The sequence below is a fragment of the Arachis duranensis genome, chromosome 2, assembly GCF_000817695.3.
Source record: "Arachis duranensis cultivar V14167 chromosome 2, aradu.V14167.gnm2.J7QH, whole genome shotgun sequence".
In the NCBI taxonomy this organism is placed as follows: domain Eukaryota; kingdom Viridiplantae; phylum Streptophyta; class Magnoliopsida; order Fabales; family Fabaceae; genus Arachis; species Arachis duranensis.
In genome coordinates, this window is record NC_029773.3 from 15927982 (window position 1) to 15947030 (window position 19049).

At 38.6% G+C, this 19049-nt stretch overlaps 4 protein-coding genes and 1 pseudogene across 4 annotated transcripts in view; 1 reads left to right on the forward strand and 4 right to left on the reverse strand.

The window, feature by feature from the left end:
- The window catches only part of LOC107472097 (putative disease resistance RPP13-like protein 1), a 43327-nt gene that overhangs the window by 336 nt on the left and 23942 nt on the right, over positions 1-19049 (reverse strand). The gene's annotated exons all lie outside the window — the stretch shown is intronic.
- On the reverse strand, positions 22-16407 carry LOC107472098 (putative disease resistance RPP13-like protein 1; annotated as a pseudogene).
- Positions 882-2024, reverse strand: LOC107472100 (putative disease resistance RPP13-like protein 1). The gene has a single exon (XM_052258011.1). It carries the CDS (start codon positions 1751-1753, stop codon positions 896-898), a length of 858 nt encoding a protein of 285 aa, XP_052113971.1. The 5' UTR covers positions 1754-2024; the 3' UTR covers positions 882-895.
- LOC110277155 (uncharacterized) lies at positions 7533-8361 on the forward strand. The gene is made up of 2 exons (XM_021134371.2): positions 7533-7777; positions 7902-8361. Exons 1-2 carry the CDS (start codon positions 7550-7552, stop codon positions 8121-8123), a joined length of 450 nt encoding a protein of 149 aa, XP_020990030.2. The 5' UTR covers positions 7533-7549; the 3' UTR covers positions 8124-8361.
- LOC107472099 (uncharacterized) lies at positions 8653-13182 on the reverse strand (the record flags this gene model as incomplete). The annotated part of the gene is given in 4 exon segments (XM_016091657.3): positions 8653-9155; positions 9237-9828; positions 10364-12420; positions 12709-13182. A coding segment is annotated over 1 exon segment (1059 nt). The 3' UTR covers positions 8653-9155; positions 9237-9828; positions 10364-10509.

Consider the following 19049-nt stretch of genomic DNA (forward strand, 5'->3'; position numbering starts at 1 on the left):
ATCTCTTATTTGAAGCTTCCTAAGTTCCTAGTTAGATTACAACAATGATACAACTTCAAGGTTTGCAAATTAGACAAGTTGCACAAAGACTCTGGCAATGTCTTAATAAACGTCCAAGACAGATCCAGGTAGCGCAGATGGACTAATTCTTTAATTGAATCAGGCACCACAATTATACTCAAGGATGAATCTCTCGTGTACCATGACGCCACACCACGTTTACAGAAGGATAAAGCTCTCAAGTATTTAAACTTTGATAATATGTCCCATGTTGCTGCTTCAATGTTGCAGTTGGAAGATGAGCAATTGCCAAATAATAATAATGTTCTCAAAGATTTTACTTCAGAAATCAAATTATGAAATTTTGAGCTACAGTAACATAAATTTGCACACAAATGTTGAGGCTGAATCCTTATCTCCTCCTCTTTACCAAGTTCTTCTAGATTGCAATAGAAATCTCCAGCAAGGAATATTGCTAAGTCATGCAAGAGATCATGCATCACAAAATAATCACCAAAGCCTTCATTCTTCGTGAAAAATAATCTGGAAGTAAGTTCATTAAAACACTCACAACCAACTTCTTCTAAACTCTCCTCTCTTTGGTGGTGGTAAAAATCTTCTGCCATCTACAAAAGGATTAATTCATCTTTCTTAAATTCATAATCCTTGGGAAATAAAGCACAAGAAACAAAACAACGCTTTAAATATGGAGAAAGATGGAAGTAACTTATTAATAATGCTGGAATAATCTTACTCTTCTCCACCGAAAATTCCCAAATATGACTCATTAGTATCTTGTTCCATTCCTCAACATCATGCTTAGTACGTAACAAGCGACCAAGTGTTTCTGCAGCTAATGGCAAGCCATCACACTTCTTGACAATCTTTCTTCCTATTAGTGCTGCTCTCCCATTTGATTCTGGAAAAGATGCATTTTTCGCAAACACTGACCAACAATAGTCCTCCAACAACTTTCTGAGAAAATAAGGGTGACAATTTTGAACTGCGGAAGCAACATTTTCTTCCCGAGTAGCAGAAGAATAATACTTCCCTTATTCCCATTTTGTTGGAAAGGGGTCATAAAATCACTCCATTTGTCACCATCATCACTCCAAACATCATCCAGAACAATAAAGAACTTCTTATTGGACAATTCTTTTTTCAAAGCATTTTGAAGTAAATCGAAATCATCCAGACTACAAGTACTTCCATGGATCTGCTTTATGACATTCCTTGTTGTCTCAACAACTTCAAACTTCTCCAAAACGCAAACCCATGCTTTCAGATCAAATCCCTTCATGAACTCCTCCTCATTGTTGTACAGCCATTGGACTAAAGTTGTTTTATCAACCCCACCTATGCCAACAATAGCCATCACAGACAGGTGATGCTCATTGTTGTCCTTCAGCATCTTGACTAAGGCCTTCTTGTCATCCTCCCTGCCATACACATTCCCTCTCACAAGAGAAGTGGACGGAGTCCTCCATGATGAGCCACCAGTGGGAATCTTTTCAAGACCAAGGAAATCTTTTTGTTTTCCAAGATCCTCTATTCTTCTAACTACCCCTTCCATCTTCTCTACCATCTCCCGATCTCGTTTGACTAAGAAGCTAGGGGACCACCAGGAAGAACTTTCCTCCTTTTGTGTGGCAGCTTTGGCGAGGACAGTGTCCAGCAAGTCCTCAGCACAGTAAACAGCATCCCGGAGACTATCGAGCCACTTCCTCACCAATGGATTACCGAACTGCTTCATCTCAGCATCAGCAACAAGAACTTCAGCACCCAACAGAGCAGTCTTCAGCCTTTCAACCAAGTCAGAGCCAAGCTTCTTTCCCAGTACCAAGTTGATAGCATCAGTTGTAAGGAGCCTCTCAAAGACAGTATTAATGAAGCCATTAAGAAAAGCTCCACAACAAGTGCAGCAGCCATGATATGATCTCAACAAGTGATCGGAAATTTAGATATGAAGGTGAGTAAAAAATGTAACGCTTGCAGGCTTTGGTGTCCTTTGTGGGACTGTCTGAGGGTCCTAATAATTAAATATTGGTGTCCTTTGTGGGACTGTCTTGCTAGCTCTATATTAATTTGATGTATTTGATTGTTATTTTGTAATTTGGAAGGTGCATACAAAGTAATTTTCATTTTTGCCATTAACTTCTTTATTGTTACCTTTAATTTTTGCCATGTGATTGAAAACTTATTCATTAATTTTGTATAATGTGATATGATGAAGAGCTGCTCCTTCCAATAATTCAGGTTGAGGCTAGAGGACATTGACTTCAAGTCGTCCCAGCTGGCTCACACTATTTTTAGTCCTTGATTCTACTTTATTTCATGCAGGCAACATAAATGCATCTTGGGGTAACTTTCAACAACTAACGTGTTATGTTATGGGACTGGGTTCAATAGTACTACCAAACTAATCTCTCTCAAATACATCAAATCGAAGTAGTTATGCTAATATTAGTTACTAGTCACCACTGAGTACTATATTAAGAGTTATGTATTTCTTATACAAAGTTGAAAGAAACATAACAAACTAAAGAAGTCTAAAATAATTATTTCTTATACAAGCTAATAATGCATGCAATGAAATGAATTTGTAGTGAACAGCAAGGTAGTTGAGATTGAAATTGAAGAATAAATTAAACATGTAAAATGTAAAACCGTAACTAGATTTAAATCGAAAAATCATTTGATCTCATAGAAATTTTTAAAATTTACTGGCTTATCCAAAACTGTAATATAAGAAGATTTTAAGAATTGGATTTAAATTTTGTAATAATGGCTCATACTTGTGTTTTTGATTCATGAAAGACTCAACGAAATTGCAAGTTGAGGAAGGTTTCAACTTTGTGTACGAGCAAGGCAATAGTACGGTTTTCTGCAACTTTTATCAGTGATTGAGAGTTTGAGACACTCATGATTATTTCTATTTTACTTGTTATTTCTTTCTACACAAAAAAAGGGGCTCTCTTTGAGAGATAAACCGCACTTTAATTGTTAAATAAGTGTTGGAAGCTATATTGTCCTCCATAATGTAAAATTTTGAAGAGAATATATAATGGCTATAGAATCATGACCTATTCTCTGTTTTCTGAAGTACTGTTTTAATATGTTGGACCTATACTTGTGTTGGGACTATCTTGTTGGTGTCCTTTGAGGTGCATGCATCGTAATTTTATTGTTACTTTCATTTCCAAAACTTTGAAACAGGCCATGTGATTGCAAGACGTGGAGTAGAAGTTTTTGTGGAAATTTTGTGTAATTTGATGTGATGTGATGAGGAGCTGCTCCTTCCAATAATTCAGCTTCAGCCTAGACGGCATTGACTTCAAGTCGTTGCAGCTGGCTTACGCTTAGTTTAGTCCTTAATTCTACTTTATTTGATGCATGCAGATAAATGCATCTTGTGGAAAGTTTCAACTTCCAACCACCCTGCTATGTTATGGGGCCAGGTTCAATAGTACTACCATACTAGTCTCTCTCAGATACATCAAATCGAAGTAGTTATGCTATATAACAAATCACTTACTCAGTATTATATTAACAGTTATGTATTTGAACTATTACAAGTTTACAACTAGTTATCTAGCGTATAATGGATTTAATATTATAATAATAAATTGTTTAATAAGAATGTAAAATTTTAAAGCTATATAGTCCTCCATAATGTAAAATTTTGAAGAGAATATGTAATGGCTATAGGATCATGAGCTATTTTCTGTTTTCTAAAGTGCTGTTTTAATAGATTTGAGCCATTCCCTTACAGTTATTACCGGTTCGATTCAGAAATTAAAAAAAAAAGACCTACAGCTATAGAATTGCAAGTTAAGTTTTTAAGATTTGTGCGAACAAAATTTAGAGAAATACATTATATCTTGAAACTATATGGAGTTTTAAAACCAAGAGTACTTTCCGCAGAAATTAAAGTGGTATATGCATGCTACATTGTTAAGTAACTAACTGTTATTCTTCTTCTGAAGGTGTCACTGATTCTTTAGTAACAAGACACAGTATCGGTAGTAACCTAGAAAATTCATAGCAGTGGAGTGCTTAACTGCCTTGGTTCTAACTTTTCATTCTTTCTTGCAAGTCGTGTTGTCTCTCGTGTCAGCAATGGACACTATATAAAACTAGGAACATTTTGGTACCACATTTTAAAGATTTTTCCTGCTGTCTGCACATCTGAAAACATTAAGTTTTTTTTTTCTTTTTTTTTTTATAATTTTGGAAACATTAAGCTACTAGTTATACAACATCCACCTTAATATAATTTTTATAATCTTCTAATCTTGTGAGAATCCTATATATTATATGTTTCATAGGCAATAGTATGGACCTGACAAAGGCATAATGCAGTAGCACCCAAACAAAATATAGACACAGTATGGCATAGTTAATAGCAGCCAAATATTGAAGAGAAGCAAAAAAAAACTCCACAGGAAAGTAAAAAGCTTCACTATTATCCAAATCAAAGCTACAAACAAGTCTCAAACTTACAAGCACTAATAAGCATACATGCACAACTCTTTGTACAAGGATACAAACACATCAACAAAATGAAACCAACGAAACACGAGCAAAACTTCACTAGAAAAGCAGCTGCTGTTTACAAACTTTCTGGTAGTCTCCCCAGGGAGCTCAGATTGCGATCACAACTCTGAATTGAAGAACTATGAGCAAAAATAATGTTATATATTTATGGTCCAGACTCCAGAGACAAGATACTTAATTTACGTTAACATTGTACAATCATTTTTTTCACTCTAAGGCATTACATGGGCACACTATGGCAGTAGTTAATAGCAGCACAAAATTAAAGAGAAGGCACAAAAATACAACACCAAAATTTAACGTGGGAAAAAGATCTCGGTGTGAGAGTCCAAAGAAACTCAGGAGAAGATAAAAAGCTTCATTATTATCCTAATCAAAGGAACAAAATAAACAACTATTTGTAAATAACCGGTAAGAGAGTACATGTTACCAAAAGCTAGTAAGAGCTATGCCTTTTTATTTTTAAATGCCTTTTAGGCTTGAATCTTTGGACATATCTGAATAATAATATGATGACAAGTTTGTAAAACTTAAATAATCAAAATTTAGCATAAGTACTATCTATCCTCTTCGTGGAATTTCTCGGCTGTAAACTATCAATCAGACTAAACTTGAACTTTAAATCCACAAGCATGGTAGACACTTTGATTTCTCCATATACAAACAACAGGAGAGAGAGAAAGCAGACAAAATGAAAGGTACATGGTGTATTCAACCAAGGTAGACTCCAAGGCTTTATGTCCCCTAGGAAACATTAAGCTACTAGTTATATAGAATGCACCTCAATATAATTTTTATAGGCAAGATATTTAACATTGTGGGAATAAACTAAACCTGTCAAAGGCATAATTTAGAAGCACCCAAACATAATATTAGCACACTATGGCAATAGTTAATACCAGAAAATAATTGAAGATAAAACAGAACAACAGAACACCAGATTTTAAGGTGGGAAAAACCGTCTCAATGTGAGATTAAAAAGCCCACGGGAAGGTAAAATTTTTCAGTATTTTCCAAATCAAAGCTACAAACAAGTCTCAAAACTTACAAGCACTACTAAGCATACATGCAGAACTCTTGTACAAGAACATGAAAGCATAAACTAGATGGTGAAATCAATGATACAGTAGACGGCCGTTTTTTACGAACTTTTTGGCTAAAGAGCTCGGATTGCAATCACACCTCAAAGTTGAAGGACTACGAGTGAAGAACTCCAGGTAAACCAGAAAAGAATTTAACCATCCGATCATTCATTTATTCAGGTTAATACACTAATTGTGATGTAGAGGGACTCTCCAAAAAGTGTTTGCTTGGGCCTCACACAATGGAAAATGATCATAACCTGCTTGATAATTACACAATGATGTATTATTCCTTTTTAGCTTCAAAAACAGAACCGAAAGGGACAAATTTAGCTTGAGAAAAGATTGACACAAAATAATAATACCGCAATGCAAAATTTTACGGAAGTCTTAGATGCTCACCAAGTTGCAATTGCCACAGAAGCTACCTAATGCACATTTAATGGTTGAATCCAGAAAGAAAGTAGATCCTCGACCATAGCAGTTATCTATTTCTTGATGCCCCTGGAAAATCTATTTGAGTTGGTCTTCATAAGAAATGATATGAGATAGAGCAGCTTCAAAGATCAATACCTCTAGATCCATCAAGTTTATGTTACCTTCATAAAGAGTTTAGCTGCAACTCTTCTTCTTGTAGCATTTGCCGGGCAAAGGACAGTGTTGAATTTGAAATAGTAACAGAAAAAGGAAGCTTTTCTCCTGCCATATTCTCCAACCTAAAGTAAATTGCAGAGAGGAATAGAGTAACTATACCTACCTGAAGCTAGAACAGAAATCAGTTCTTATGATTGAATGAAGGTAATGTAAGTATGGTTTGTTTTATATAAGATTATGTGCTTTGAAATATTAGCCATCTGGGCACTTGTACCTCGGTAGAAGCTACCTGCAGAGGATGGTAAAAACAGTAAATTTGATTCATCCAATTGTTTAATATATCAAAAGAAATTCTTAAGTGCTGGATACACGAAAAAAAGATATTAATTGTCTTTCAATTTTTATTTCATGGTAATTAATTCTTATGTTCCTCTGTAGATGCAATTATATTAAAAAATATGTGTTAATAAGTATGACTTGTGCATGTGTGAATTTAATTGTGGTAGCATGTGTGAATCATGAGGAATAGAGAATTACCTGCTCAGAAATCTCTGTTTAGAAGACTTTAATGACAGGGATGTGGGAAATTTTGGGCCAGATTAGTTGATGCTTGTTCTTGCAGTGTTCTCCCAGCAAACCACAGTATTGCAGTTGAAGTAGCAGGAGAGAGGGCGGCAGCTTTTCTCCTTCCATATTCTCCAGCTTCTTACAGGATCTAATGAATAATTCTTGGAGGGAGGTGAGGCGGAGAAGCTCGTTGCACTCCAATGTCTCCAGATTATGGAAGAAGCGTATCTTGAGAGTGTTAAGGGAGGGAAGGTGAGGCAGCGAACCCACCTCTGGGTATGAATTTATGTTGTCGCAGTAACGACCTTCAATGGTAAGATGAGTAAGGGCGTCCAAGTTGGCCATCCAGGATAGATTCTTCATTTGTTTCTCGCAAAATCCCACATGAAGTGATTTCAAGCTAGGCGGCAGGAGTAAATACCCGTAGTAGTCCCTGAGATTCACGCAATTACTCATAGTAATCCTTAAGATCCCAATTTTCCTGTTGTAGTCCTTCAGATAGAGCTCCGAGCACTCAAACTAGTCCCTAGCCATATTTCAGGTGATGACTCATCACCGGAGCGCTGACGTGGCCTATGATTACCACGCTGGACTGCTGCCAACGGCTAGCTGAGCTGGCTAAGTTCCAATTTTTACCCAGATTGGTCCCTCCTAGTATAAGTAACCCTAAATCCCCAAATTCTCATACACCTCCCCTCTTCGTCTTGTTCACCTCTTCTTCTTCCTCTTCCATACACTTGTTCCTGTTCATGTACTCTCATCCGGGGCTGCTACTCATGTCGATGATGGGTGGAGGTAGCACTGCAGGTGGAAGCTCTGTTCGTTCCCCATCTAGCTGGAACCGGAGTAGAACGCAAACGAAGAGCAGAAGATCGGCCCCGCCAGAATGGTGCGGCTGTGGCTGTAGACCAGTTCTCAGATGGTCTGGCACAGATTCGAATCCGAATAAACCGTTCTATGGCTGCCCCAATTATAATGTAGGTTAGAGTAATCACTTGTGTTGATATTATTCTCCTCCCCTGACTGTTCTTGTGTTGTTATGCCTCCCCTGACTGTTCTTGTGTTGTTCCTGTCTAAACTTTGATCCTTTATTGGTTGCAGACAAGTGGGAAGATGTGGTGCGGGCTTTTTGTGTGGGCAGATTCTGTGAATGAGGAACAGGTTGAAAAGTCAGAATCGTGTGGTGATGAAATGAAGATCAACGTTGATTGGAGGCTTCGAAGGTTGGAGGAGGATGTCCAGATGCAAAAAGTGATGACCCAGTTGTTAGTGTTAGGTGTGTGTGTATTGACAGTGTTGTTGGTGATCCTGTATTGTAAATGATGAATGAATTGGTGGTTTTGTGTTCCTTGTTATCAACATTTGTAAAAATCTGCTTCTTGATGGAATGAAAAGTGCTATTAACTATCAAATTGTTGTTAATTTAAATTCCATTGTGTATGAAAAAAATAAAGAAACTGCTTCTTGAATGGTAAACCACATAGCATAGTATATTAACATAAATTCCATTGTCTATCAAGAAACAACAAAAGTTGACTGTAAAAGGCAGCCTAGAAACCATGTTGCTGCTATCTGTAGTTTCATCAAAAGCAAGGCCAAGGCATACCAAAAAGGCCTTTGCATCACAGTTCACCATCTAGTCATTATACGATGGAAAAGACTAATAACAAAACACAAAACACAAAACAGAAACTCCTAAGTACATATATCTAAAGTATTCAATTCTTCTTTCTTGGGGGCCTAAATCCTGGCGTTGGGATGAACTGCATCAAGTTGGCAAACTTTGAAGATGTTGCTGAAGATGCACCCTGCAAGGGATTCACTGTTCTTGGCCAGAAACGTCTTAGGGCTGCTGAACAGGCTTTTCAGGCACAGTATGAACTTCATCATTTTTCTTCTTCTCAGCTGCCTCAGCGGCAGCGGCAGCGGCTGCTGCTGCAGCAGCAGCAGTAGCAGCATCAGCATCTCTTTTCTTTTTGCAGCCTCTCTTTGTATGCCCCTTATCACCACAGTAACTGCATGTAAAGGCACCCAGCTGTCTCTTTAGGTGTACACCATCTGCAGTGTTGCCTGAGAGTTTTGGGTCAACTTTAGGCTTCTTAGTTCCAAAAGCACTCTTCTCGTCCGCATCCATCCTCCTCTTCATCTTTAGTTTTCCAGGTTTTGTCTTGATTTTAGGGGCATGTGGCCTGTTACAATCATCTGCTTTTTCCCACAGTGGTTGACCCGGAATTGGATTAATGTGGTGGTTATAAGTTTCCTTGTATGAGTCCATGGTCAGCCATGTGTGACAGAAGTCTTCTGGCTGTTTATTCACACGAGACAGGGCAGCACAAGCGTGCACACACGGGATACCTGCAGGTGCCAAACAGTGAGATGAACCATGATAATAGTTATGGCTGAAGAAAGTAAAATGCATAAACACAATTAACTTACCCGTTAGCATCCAAAATTGGCATGTGCACAATCTCTTTCCTATGTCCACAACATGATTGGTTGGATGTCCGTGCACCTCAAATTTTTCGTATCCGTTATCCCCAGTCCAAATAGGCTTCCAATGCTTGGATTCTTTCCTCACCTTTTCCAGCCTGCTCTTTATAACAGGTGTGAGCTTCCCAGTGTGATTCTGCAGCTTCACCTTGTTTTTCGCTATGGTTCGCATAACAAACATCCTTACCTCCTCCAGCAATGTTATGATGGGTTTGGCTCGTGCATCCTTGATCTTAGCATTGAACACTTCGCAGGCGTTGTTATAGATGCTATCCAATTTCGGCTTGTGGCTGAATAAGCTTCTGGTCCAAGCATCCATAGGCCACTTCTCTAAGTATGCCCAGGCATCCTCGTTTAACCTTTTGATCTTCTCCATTCCATCCCTGAATTCTTGGTATGTTGTTGCCCTTGCACATTCCCACAGAAGTCCCCTTAGCTGTAAGTCCTTCTAGTTCTTGTTGAAATTTTTCCATAAATGCCAGACGCAGAAACGATGATGCACATCAGGCATCACCGCTTTCACTGCTGATATCAGTCCCTACCAGATTCAGTAAATGTTAGACACATAATCGTCCCTGACATTATAATCGTAACACATAATAGTCCCTTACATTTGATTACCATCCCCATAATAGTCCCTACAATTCACGGTCGTGACCCATAAAAGTCCCTAACGTTTAATAGGACAGCTAGATTAATGAGAACACCAGTAATTACAAGTTCCCCATAAAATGCATTACAAGCATAACAGCACAATGGTTTTCCTAATAAGTAACCATGAAGATCCAATCATCTCACAGTCTATGCAGATAAGCAAAACAGCAAAATTCTTAACAAAATAACTAACCATCATACTCGAATGGAAGCTACAATTCTTCAAGTAAGCATAACAGCAGAATTCTTTTCCTAATAACCAACCATGAAAATCCAATAATCCAATGATCAAAGGTCTTACACTAAAAACTAACCATCAAAATCTAATGAAAGCACAATTATTCACAGTAAGCATAACAACACAATTCTTAATATAAGATCACATAAAATCAAAGCGAGACATTCAAATTAAATCACACCTTTTGCATATCCGATATGAAGCACCAGTCATGCTCTTTATAATGCCCCAAGTCCTGATGAAGTAGCTCGAGAAACCATTTCCATGTCTCTGTATTCTCCACTCTGACAATAGCCCAGGCTATGACATAGATATGATGATTAGCATCTAACCCCACGGCTGACAAAATCTGTCCACCAAACCGGGTTGGGTCTTGAGGAAAGCACCATCCAGACCTATCAAAGGATGGCAACCAGCCTTGAACCCGTTTTTGCAGCCACTTAAGCATATATACATTCTATCAAAGGACACTTCACCATCTGGTTGGGGGGTGGTGCATATTTGTACAGTGGAACTGGGATTAGTCTTCAACAGCGTCATACCATAATCCCTAACCATCCTATATTGTTCTTTCTCATCCCCATACACTACACTTCTTGCATCCATTAATGCCCTGGATATTGAGTTTTTATTCAGAGTCAAGTCAAATCGTGTCTTGAAGTAAGTTGTAGCCTCGCAGTGTCTAAAGTTTGGATACTTTCTCACCTTCTTCACAAGCTTGCTGCATACCCAATTCCTGTTGGCAGCCCTATTCTTGTCCTCTCTTGGGCAAGTGTGGTCATCATTGAATGTCTTAATTTGCCAACATGTGTCTTCATGGTCTCTAGATGCATAAGCCACCCATGGGCACTCTTTCACCTTACACACCGCCCTGCACCTAATGTTATCATTTTTCACTATCTTTATGCTTCTTCCCTCTTGGATTGTATATTCTCTCACAGCTTCTCTAAATTCCCATTTAGTTCCGAACTTCATGCCTACCTCAAGATGCAGCTCTCCAAATCTTGCACCCTCCCTAAACAGCGGACTTGCCTCTTCAGATTCATTTCCTTCCTCCAGCTCATCTTCTGAGTTTGGAGGCGTCTTCATCTCCTCCGAGTGCCAAGAATTGGTGCCATCTGAGTCAACACCTGGGTCTAGTCCATCCTCTACCCCTTCATGAACACAACCCACAAACCCAAGGTCAACCTCAGCGTCGCTCACCTCCTCCACCAAACCATCGTCTTCATGTAATATCTTCTCCTTCCCTTTACCCAGTGGACTAATATTTCTCTTACCCACCATAGCATGTGTCATGTTTCTCCTAATCCTACTCCCAGTTTTAGGATCATTCCCTGTAGCCTCAGAATCAGAGGAACTACCCTCATCCGGACCTGGCTTGAACATGCTATCCTCTTCACTATCAGAAGAGTCAGAAGATACATCAAACGGAACTTCATTGTTAAACACTTTGCTAGTAAATCCTCTAGCAGCAGACCGTGTACAAGGTCTCCTGAAAATACTTGGTCTCTTGGACAGTTTCTGCTTCTTGCTCTTATCTGATTTGGTGTTCTGATTGGATTTCGTGGGCTGGCTGATTTTGGTGGGCTTGGTGACCTGGGTGGGCTTCGTGAGCTTGGTGGGCTTGGTGGGCTTGGTGACTTTTGGGGAGTTGGTCTTCTTCACAGGTTTGGTTGTCTTGGAAGGATTGGCAGTTTTGGAGTGTGATGGTTGTGATTGCCGTGGAGATGTTCTGTTTTTTTTGGGACTGGATTTGCAAGAAGTGTTGGGTACAACCTTAGGGATAGGAGGAGCAACTATGATTGCATGGGTCTCTGTAACTGGGGGACTCACATCAGTATCTGTACCTGCATTACATCCCTATCCACCATGATCATCCAAGTACACAACTGTGTTATCTCCCTCTAACACCTCCGGCACTGACACTGTATGCTCGAAATATATATCAATCAATCCCTCATTTGTCCTAGCACAATTCACCATCTCTCTTATCTCTTTGTCACTGTTTACATTTCTCAACCCCTTCTCCAAACATTTTCCAGGAACATGCCACCAGCACTGTTTAATGTCATTGTACCCAAGCTCCTTATGGTAGTTCCGTATGTAGAACACATCCAGAGTATCAGTGTCTAGATCACCTAAACAGGCCTTATTGTCTGGAGAATATATCATAATTCCTTCTGCATTTTTTTTGAACTCACCCCCATGATGAAACATGATGTCCAACTTCTCCTCCATCTGCAAGAAATTTAAAATTTTTACAATACATAGGGAGAATTTGAAAGCCTACTCATGCATTAAAAAGGAAAAATAATCACCACAAGAAAATATTTTTTTCCAAACATCCATACTTCTCCCTGTTTCTTCCCTGTTTCATTCGGTTATTACAGCAACCCCACAAACCCCAACAAAGATTCAAACCCTAGATACTACAATGACACCAAAACTCCAAAACCTCAACAACACTGACCAATGCTATCATCAACCAACACTGTATTCAAAATGCAAACTAAAAAAAAACGTTACCTTCAGTCCGATCACAACGTCAGAACCTCGTCTTTGTGGTGAAGGAAGGGAAGGGAAGAGCAACAACAACTTCTGATCAGATGGCTTTTTCTCTCAAATTTTTGTTAACCCAGCACAGACAACCCTACGGCTACGCCATTGTTGGGGAGATGAAGAAGAACTCAGAGGGTGGAAGAAGAAGAGATAAAGTGTTTGTGTTGGTGGAGAGAACTGTTTTTCATATTAAGTAACAACTATACGGCGTCGTTTTTGGCTTTCAAGGGCGCCAAACCCAAAACGACGTCGTTTTGGACATGTCCCACGTGGCAATCCTAGGCCACGTCAGCGCTCCGGTGCTGAGTCATCACCTGAAATATGGCCAGGGACTAGTTTGAGTGCTCGGAGCTCTATCTGGAGGACTACAATAGGGAAATCGAAATCTTAGGAATTACTATGAGTAATTGCGTGAATCTCAGGGACTACTATGGGTATTTACTCGGCAAACCACCCTCTGGCAACCTGCAAATGTTTGGGCAGCCATATATCTCGAGAGACTGTAAATCTAGGAGTAGACTATTCATGTCACGTGGTAATGCCTCCAACTTTGAGCACCATGTGATGCTGAGATGAGTCAAGTTGGGTGCAGCCAGTCCTTCTTCTGCAAATGACACTAATTCAGGGCAGTCAACGATGGTGACACGTTGAAGAGCAGCGTGTGGTGCCTCTGACAATGACACTGATTCCAGATTCATACACCCTTCTATCTCCAAATTCTTGAGATTGGGAAAGACATCCAACGACAAGGAGGTCAGTGAATCACAGCTGTCTTGTATTTGTAGCTCTACCAAATCATACTTCTGCTTCTGTAGCTGCGGGAATTCTATTTTTCTACACCCTTCGATGTGTATTTCTTGGAGGCAACGTAGATGGTTGATGCTCATCATTGCCTTCAATGCAGACTCCATCACAGATTCACTCCCCCCAATTGTTAAAGTATCCCCATCAAGAAAAATGTGTCGTTCTATGAAGTTGTTGTCTATATGTAGTTTGCGAACTTTTGAAACATCCGACAAAGAAGAAACTATTCTAAAGAATACCTGATTAAGCATCTCTTCCTTCAACATTGGGCAATCTGTTATTTGAAGCTTCCTAAGTTGAGGAAAAGTTCCCGACTCAGATACGTGCCACACCTCCCAACATGCCATGTTATATTGTTATCAAATAGCAAAGTCTCCAGTGAGGGAAACGCTGCAATATGCGAAGAATGATGAGCTCCTTCATTCTTGTAAAACTCCTCGCCAATACTCCTCAGCTGATCCAAACCTTCAATGCGCAGGGACTTAAGAGATGGCAGCTGTCCAAGTGAAGGCAGCATGCAGCAATTCTTGCAAGACTTTAGAGATACACGTGTCATGTTTTCGTAGGAACAGTTCCCCAACCAATCTGGAAATATTGTACCCTTGTATCCCTTGATTTTCAACTCTTTCAACCCATTCTGCGGTTGCAACTTATCCAGGATGTCTCTTTCTTTTTGTGTACTTGAAACCAAATCATCACCTGAAGACCATTTCAAACATAATTCATCAATGTGCTTCTTGTCCATTATCTTTGCCCTCTTTGCTTCATTCACATCAACAATATTCTCCAACTTCTTAATCTCAACAGATCCATGAAGATGTACCAGCCCTCCTAATTCCTGGATTCCATTGTCTTTGTGCTTGCCAACAACAAAGGAACTTAAAACGTGCAACTGATTCAATTTGCTCATTTTTCTGGGCATTTCTTCCAAAGAAGTTCCTCTAATATCAAGATGCCGCAGATTCACAAGGTTATGCAAACCACTAGGCAGCGTAGTTAGCTCAGAACATTGATACAACTTCAATATCTGCAAATTACACAAGTTGCACAAAGACTCTGGCAATGTCTTAATATCATCAGTCCAAGAGAGATTTAAGTAGCGCAGATGGATCAATTCTCCTATTAAATTAGGCACCTCATCAAGTTTTCTAAGGGATAAAACTCTCAAGTATTTACACTTTGATAATATCTCACATGTTGCCGCTTCAATGTTGCAGTTGGGAGACCAGAAATCGCCAAACAATAATAATGTTCTCAAAGATTCTACTTTAGAAATAGAATTATAAAGTTTTGAGCTACAATGACTTAAATCTACAAACAAATGCTGAGTCTAAATCTTTATCTCCTCCTCTTTACCAAGTTCTTCCGAGTTGCAGTAGAAGTCTCCAGCAAGGAATATTGCTAAGTCATGCAAGAGATCATGCATCACAAAATAATCGTCAAAGCCTTCACTCTTCGTGAAAAGTAATCTGGAAGTTAGTTCATCAAAACACTCACAACCAACTTCTTCTAAACTTTCTCCTCTCTTTGGTGGTGGTAAAAGATCTTCTGTCATCCACAAAAAGATTAATACATCTTTCACAAATTCAAAATCCTTAGGAAATAAAGCACAATAAACAAAACAACGCTTTAAATATGGAGAAAGATGGAAGTAACTTATCAGTAATGCTGGAATAATCTTACTCTTCTCCACCGAAAATTCCAAATATCACTCATTAGTATCTTGTTCCATTCCTCAACATCATGCTTAGTACGTAACAAGCGACCAAGTGTTTCTGCAGCTAATGGCAATCCATCACACTTCTTGACAATCTTTCTACCTATTTCTTCAATTGCTGCTCTCCCATTTGACTGTGGAAAAGATGCATTTTCTGCAAATACTGACCAACAATAGTCCTCCGACAACTTTCTGAGAAAGTAAGGCTGACAATTTTGAACTGCGGAAGCAACGTTTTCCTCCCGAGTAGTCAGAAAAATAATACTTCCCTTTTTCCCATTTTGTTGGAAAGGGTTCATAAAATTACTCCATTTGTCACCATCGTTACTCCAAACATCATCAAGAACAATAAAGAACTTCTTATTCGACAATTCTTCTTTCAAAGCATTTTGAAGTGAACTGAAATCATCGAGACTACAAGTACCTCCATGGATCTGCTTTATGACATTCCTTGTAGTCTCAACAACTTCAAACTTCTCCGAAACACAAACCCATGCTTTCAGATCAAATCCCTCCATGAACTCTGCATTGTTGTACAGCCATTGGGCTAAAGTTGTTTTACCAACCCCACCTATGCCAACAATAGCAATCACAGACAAGTGATACTCATTGTTGTCATTCAGCATTTGGACTAAGGCCTTCTGGTCATCCTCCCTGCCATACACATTCCCTTTTACAAGAGAACTGGATGGAGTCCTCCATGATGAGCTACCAGTGGGAATCTTTTCAAGACCAAGGAAATCTTTTTGTCTTCCAAGATCCTCAATTCTTCTAACCACCCCTTCCATCTTGTCTACCATGTCATCTCTATCTCGGTTGATGTAGAAGCTAAGGGACCAGGAAAAACTTTCCTCCTTTCGAGTGGCGGCTTTGGTGAGGACAGTGTCGAGCAAGTCCTCGGCACAGTAAACAGCATCCCGGAGATGATCGAGCCACTTCCTCACAGATGGATTACCGAACTGCTTCATCTCAGCATCAGCAACAAGAGCTTCAGCACCCAACAGAGCTGTCTTCAGCCTTTGAACCAAGTCAGGGCCAAGTTTCTTGCCCAAGACCAAGTTGACAGCATCCATTGTAAGGAACCGGTCAAAGACAACGTTAATGAAGCCAGAAGGAAAAGCTCCACCAACAAGTGCACCAGCCATGATATGATGTCAACAACAACAGAAAAGTGAATGAATTTTCAGGGAAAGGTAAGAGAACAATGGTTGCAGGGGGTAGTGAACTCAATAATAGAGGGGTTCAAAGAAGGTAACTATAAAAAATTCTGTATGGTGGAGTGCTTAGCTGGCTTTGCAATCAATAATGGTCTTATGTTAATAATATAAAACTAAGGAGCATGGATCTGCATATCAATCATGGTCTTATGTTAATAATATAAGTTAAAATGTGTTGGCAATAGATGTTGACTTTCACGCCTTCACGTGATGATAGCTAGCTTATCTATGAGGTTGCTTTAAAAGATATGTGATGCTTTGGGACTAATAATTTTTGTATTTTAACTCAGTACAGCATTAGGCGCTCATGATGATTCTTTTATTGGATTGCTGCATGTAAATATTATCTTCTTGTCAGAGAAATACAGATAAAACCAAGAGAATTTTCCAAAGAAAGTGGCATATACAAGCTACATAACCAACAGTTAAAATTCTTCTTTGGAAGGTACATCACAATTGGATTTTATCTTTAATCCTAACTGTTGACTATGCAGTGTGATTGCAGGACTAGCTTTATGCGTGACCAATGGAATTGTTATCTTTGTGAAAATTATGTTGCACAGTTAAAACTTTTTCTTAATAATGCATGGCAATAGCGTGTGTGATTCTTCACTTTTGTTGAATCAACAAAAGTTATTCTGTTTGATCATAAAGATTCCTTCTTGTGATAATGTTATATATTTATGGTCCAGACTGTAGAGACAAGATACTTAATTTATGCTAACATTGTACAATCATTTTTTTCACTCTAAGGCATTACATGGGCACACTATGGCAATAGTTAATAACAGCACAAAATTAAAGAGAAGGCACAAAAATACAACACCAAAATTTAATGTGGGAAAAAATATCTCGAGTGTGAGAGACCAAAGAAACTTAGGATAAGATAAAAAGCTTCAATATTATCCTAATCAAAGGAACAAAATAAACAACTATTTGTAAATAACTGGTAAGAGAGTACATGTTACCAAAAGCTAGTAAGAGCTATGCCTTTTTATTTTTAAATGCCTTTTAGGCTTGAATCTTTGGACATATCTGAATAATAATATGATGACAAGTTTGTAAAACTTAAATAATCAAAATTTAAGATAAGTGCTATCTATCCTCTTCGTGGAATTTCTCGGCTGTAAACTATCAATCAGACTAAACTTGAAGTTTAAATCCACAATTAAGCATATCACTGCAGTTTAAACATTCTAAAACAGTTATATTTTCAGCTGTGGAACCATATATTTTCAGTGCAACTAATTTACCTAGAAAATATCCTGATGGTAAATGATGTATAGATATATATAAATTTTTATTATGAATGAATAGGATCTACATTCCAAAATTAGTAGTAAAGTATAATTTATTGTTCATTATTGTTCACACTTGACACATAGTAAGCAATAAGGATGGAGAATTTGAACAGTAGTTAAAAGAGAGGTGTTTGTTGAGGATAGTGGGATATATAATAGATACTGCTACTCTAAATTTACAATACTACTATAATGGTGAGGGAATGAATCATAAGTTGTAGAGAATAATTTGATTGAATAGTTAAAATGAATATGTATATGTATGATTTTTTTTCAAAAAGATGGTTTGCATTATCACTGTTACTTAATTACCTGAGAGTCTGACATTGGCACTGCCCTGTATCAGCATATCCGTATGTGCTGAGTCATACTCATAAGTCATAACTCATTCACACCTTTCTTGAATCTTCATCCCTCTAGGAAAAGGCAATGTTTTAGGGGGTGGGGAAGACCAATATTTTTTCCATACAGTTTTATTGAAAAATATTGGTGTCACTCTTGGATCTTGATCAGCCAAGCAAACTCTTGTTTAAAGAATCTTAACTGCTGACAGTGCCTTGGAAGAAGCACACACTGATATGATGCACTTAATGGATTTTCTTTTAGTGAACTGAATTTCCTTTTAGAAAAGGATGATTCTTCACTTTCATTTATTCAAGGAAAATTGTGTAAATTCCAGAAGATTAGTTCCTGTATATACCTATGTGATGATTTCAGTGGCTAAGAGAAAGGGGGTTGAATCTTAGCCCCCTTTTCGATGCTAACACTTGCTGACCTTCAGAGAAAACCTTTCTGTTTTTGCTCGTCAATGGACACGAGCAACTTTGTTTTGTCTCGTCCCTTGCCACGAGACTTTTCTTTTTGTCTCGTCACTTGGCACGAGATAATTCTGGTTTTTGCTCCTGTGTATTTGAAAACAGAAATGGAGTAGAAAGGAGAAGAAGATTGCACCCAGATATATCCTGGTTCGGCTGCTAAATGCAGTGCAGCCTACATCCAGTCTCCATCACAAACATGATGGAATTTCACTATAATCAATCTGATTACAACTTGTAAAGTGCTAACCCAACTTACAAGGGGATTCCCACAGAATCATGATACACAACATAGATGAACAAAGGACCTCTAAGACATCTATGGCTTTTTCTTTTAATTTTGCTCTCTCTGCCTTTTTCCGCTCTATGGCTTTTTCATACAAACCTCACTTGTTTGCCTTTTTCCATGAGACTCAAGACATGACAAAATTAAACAGAAAAATTACAAAACAGA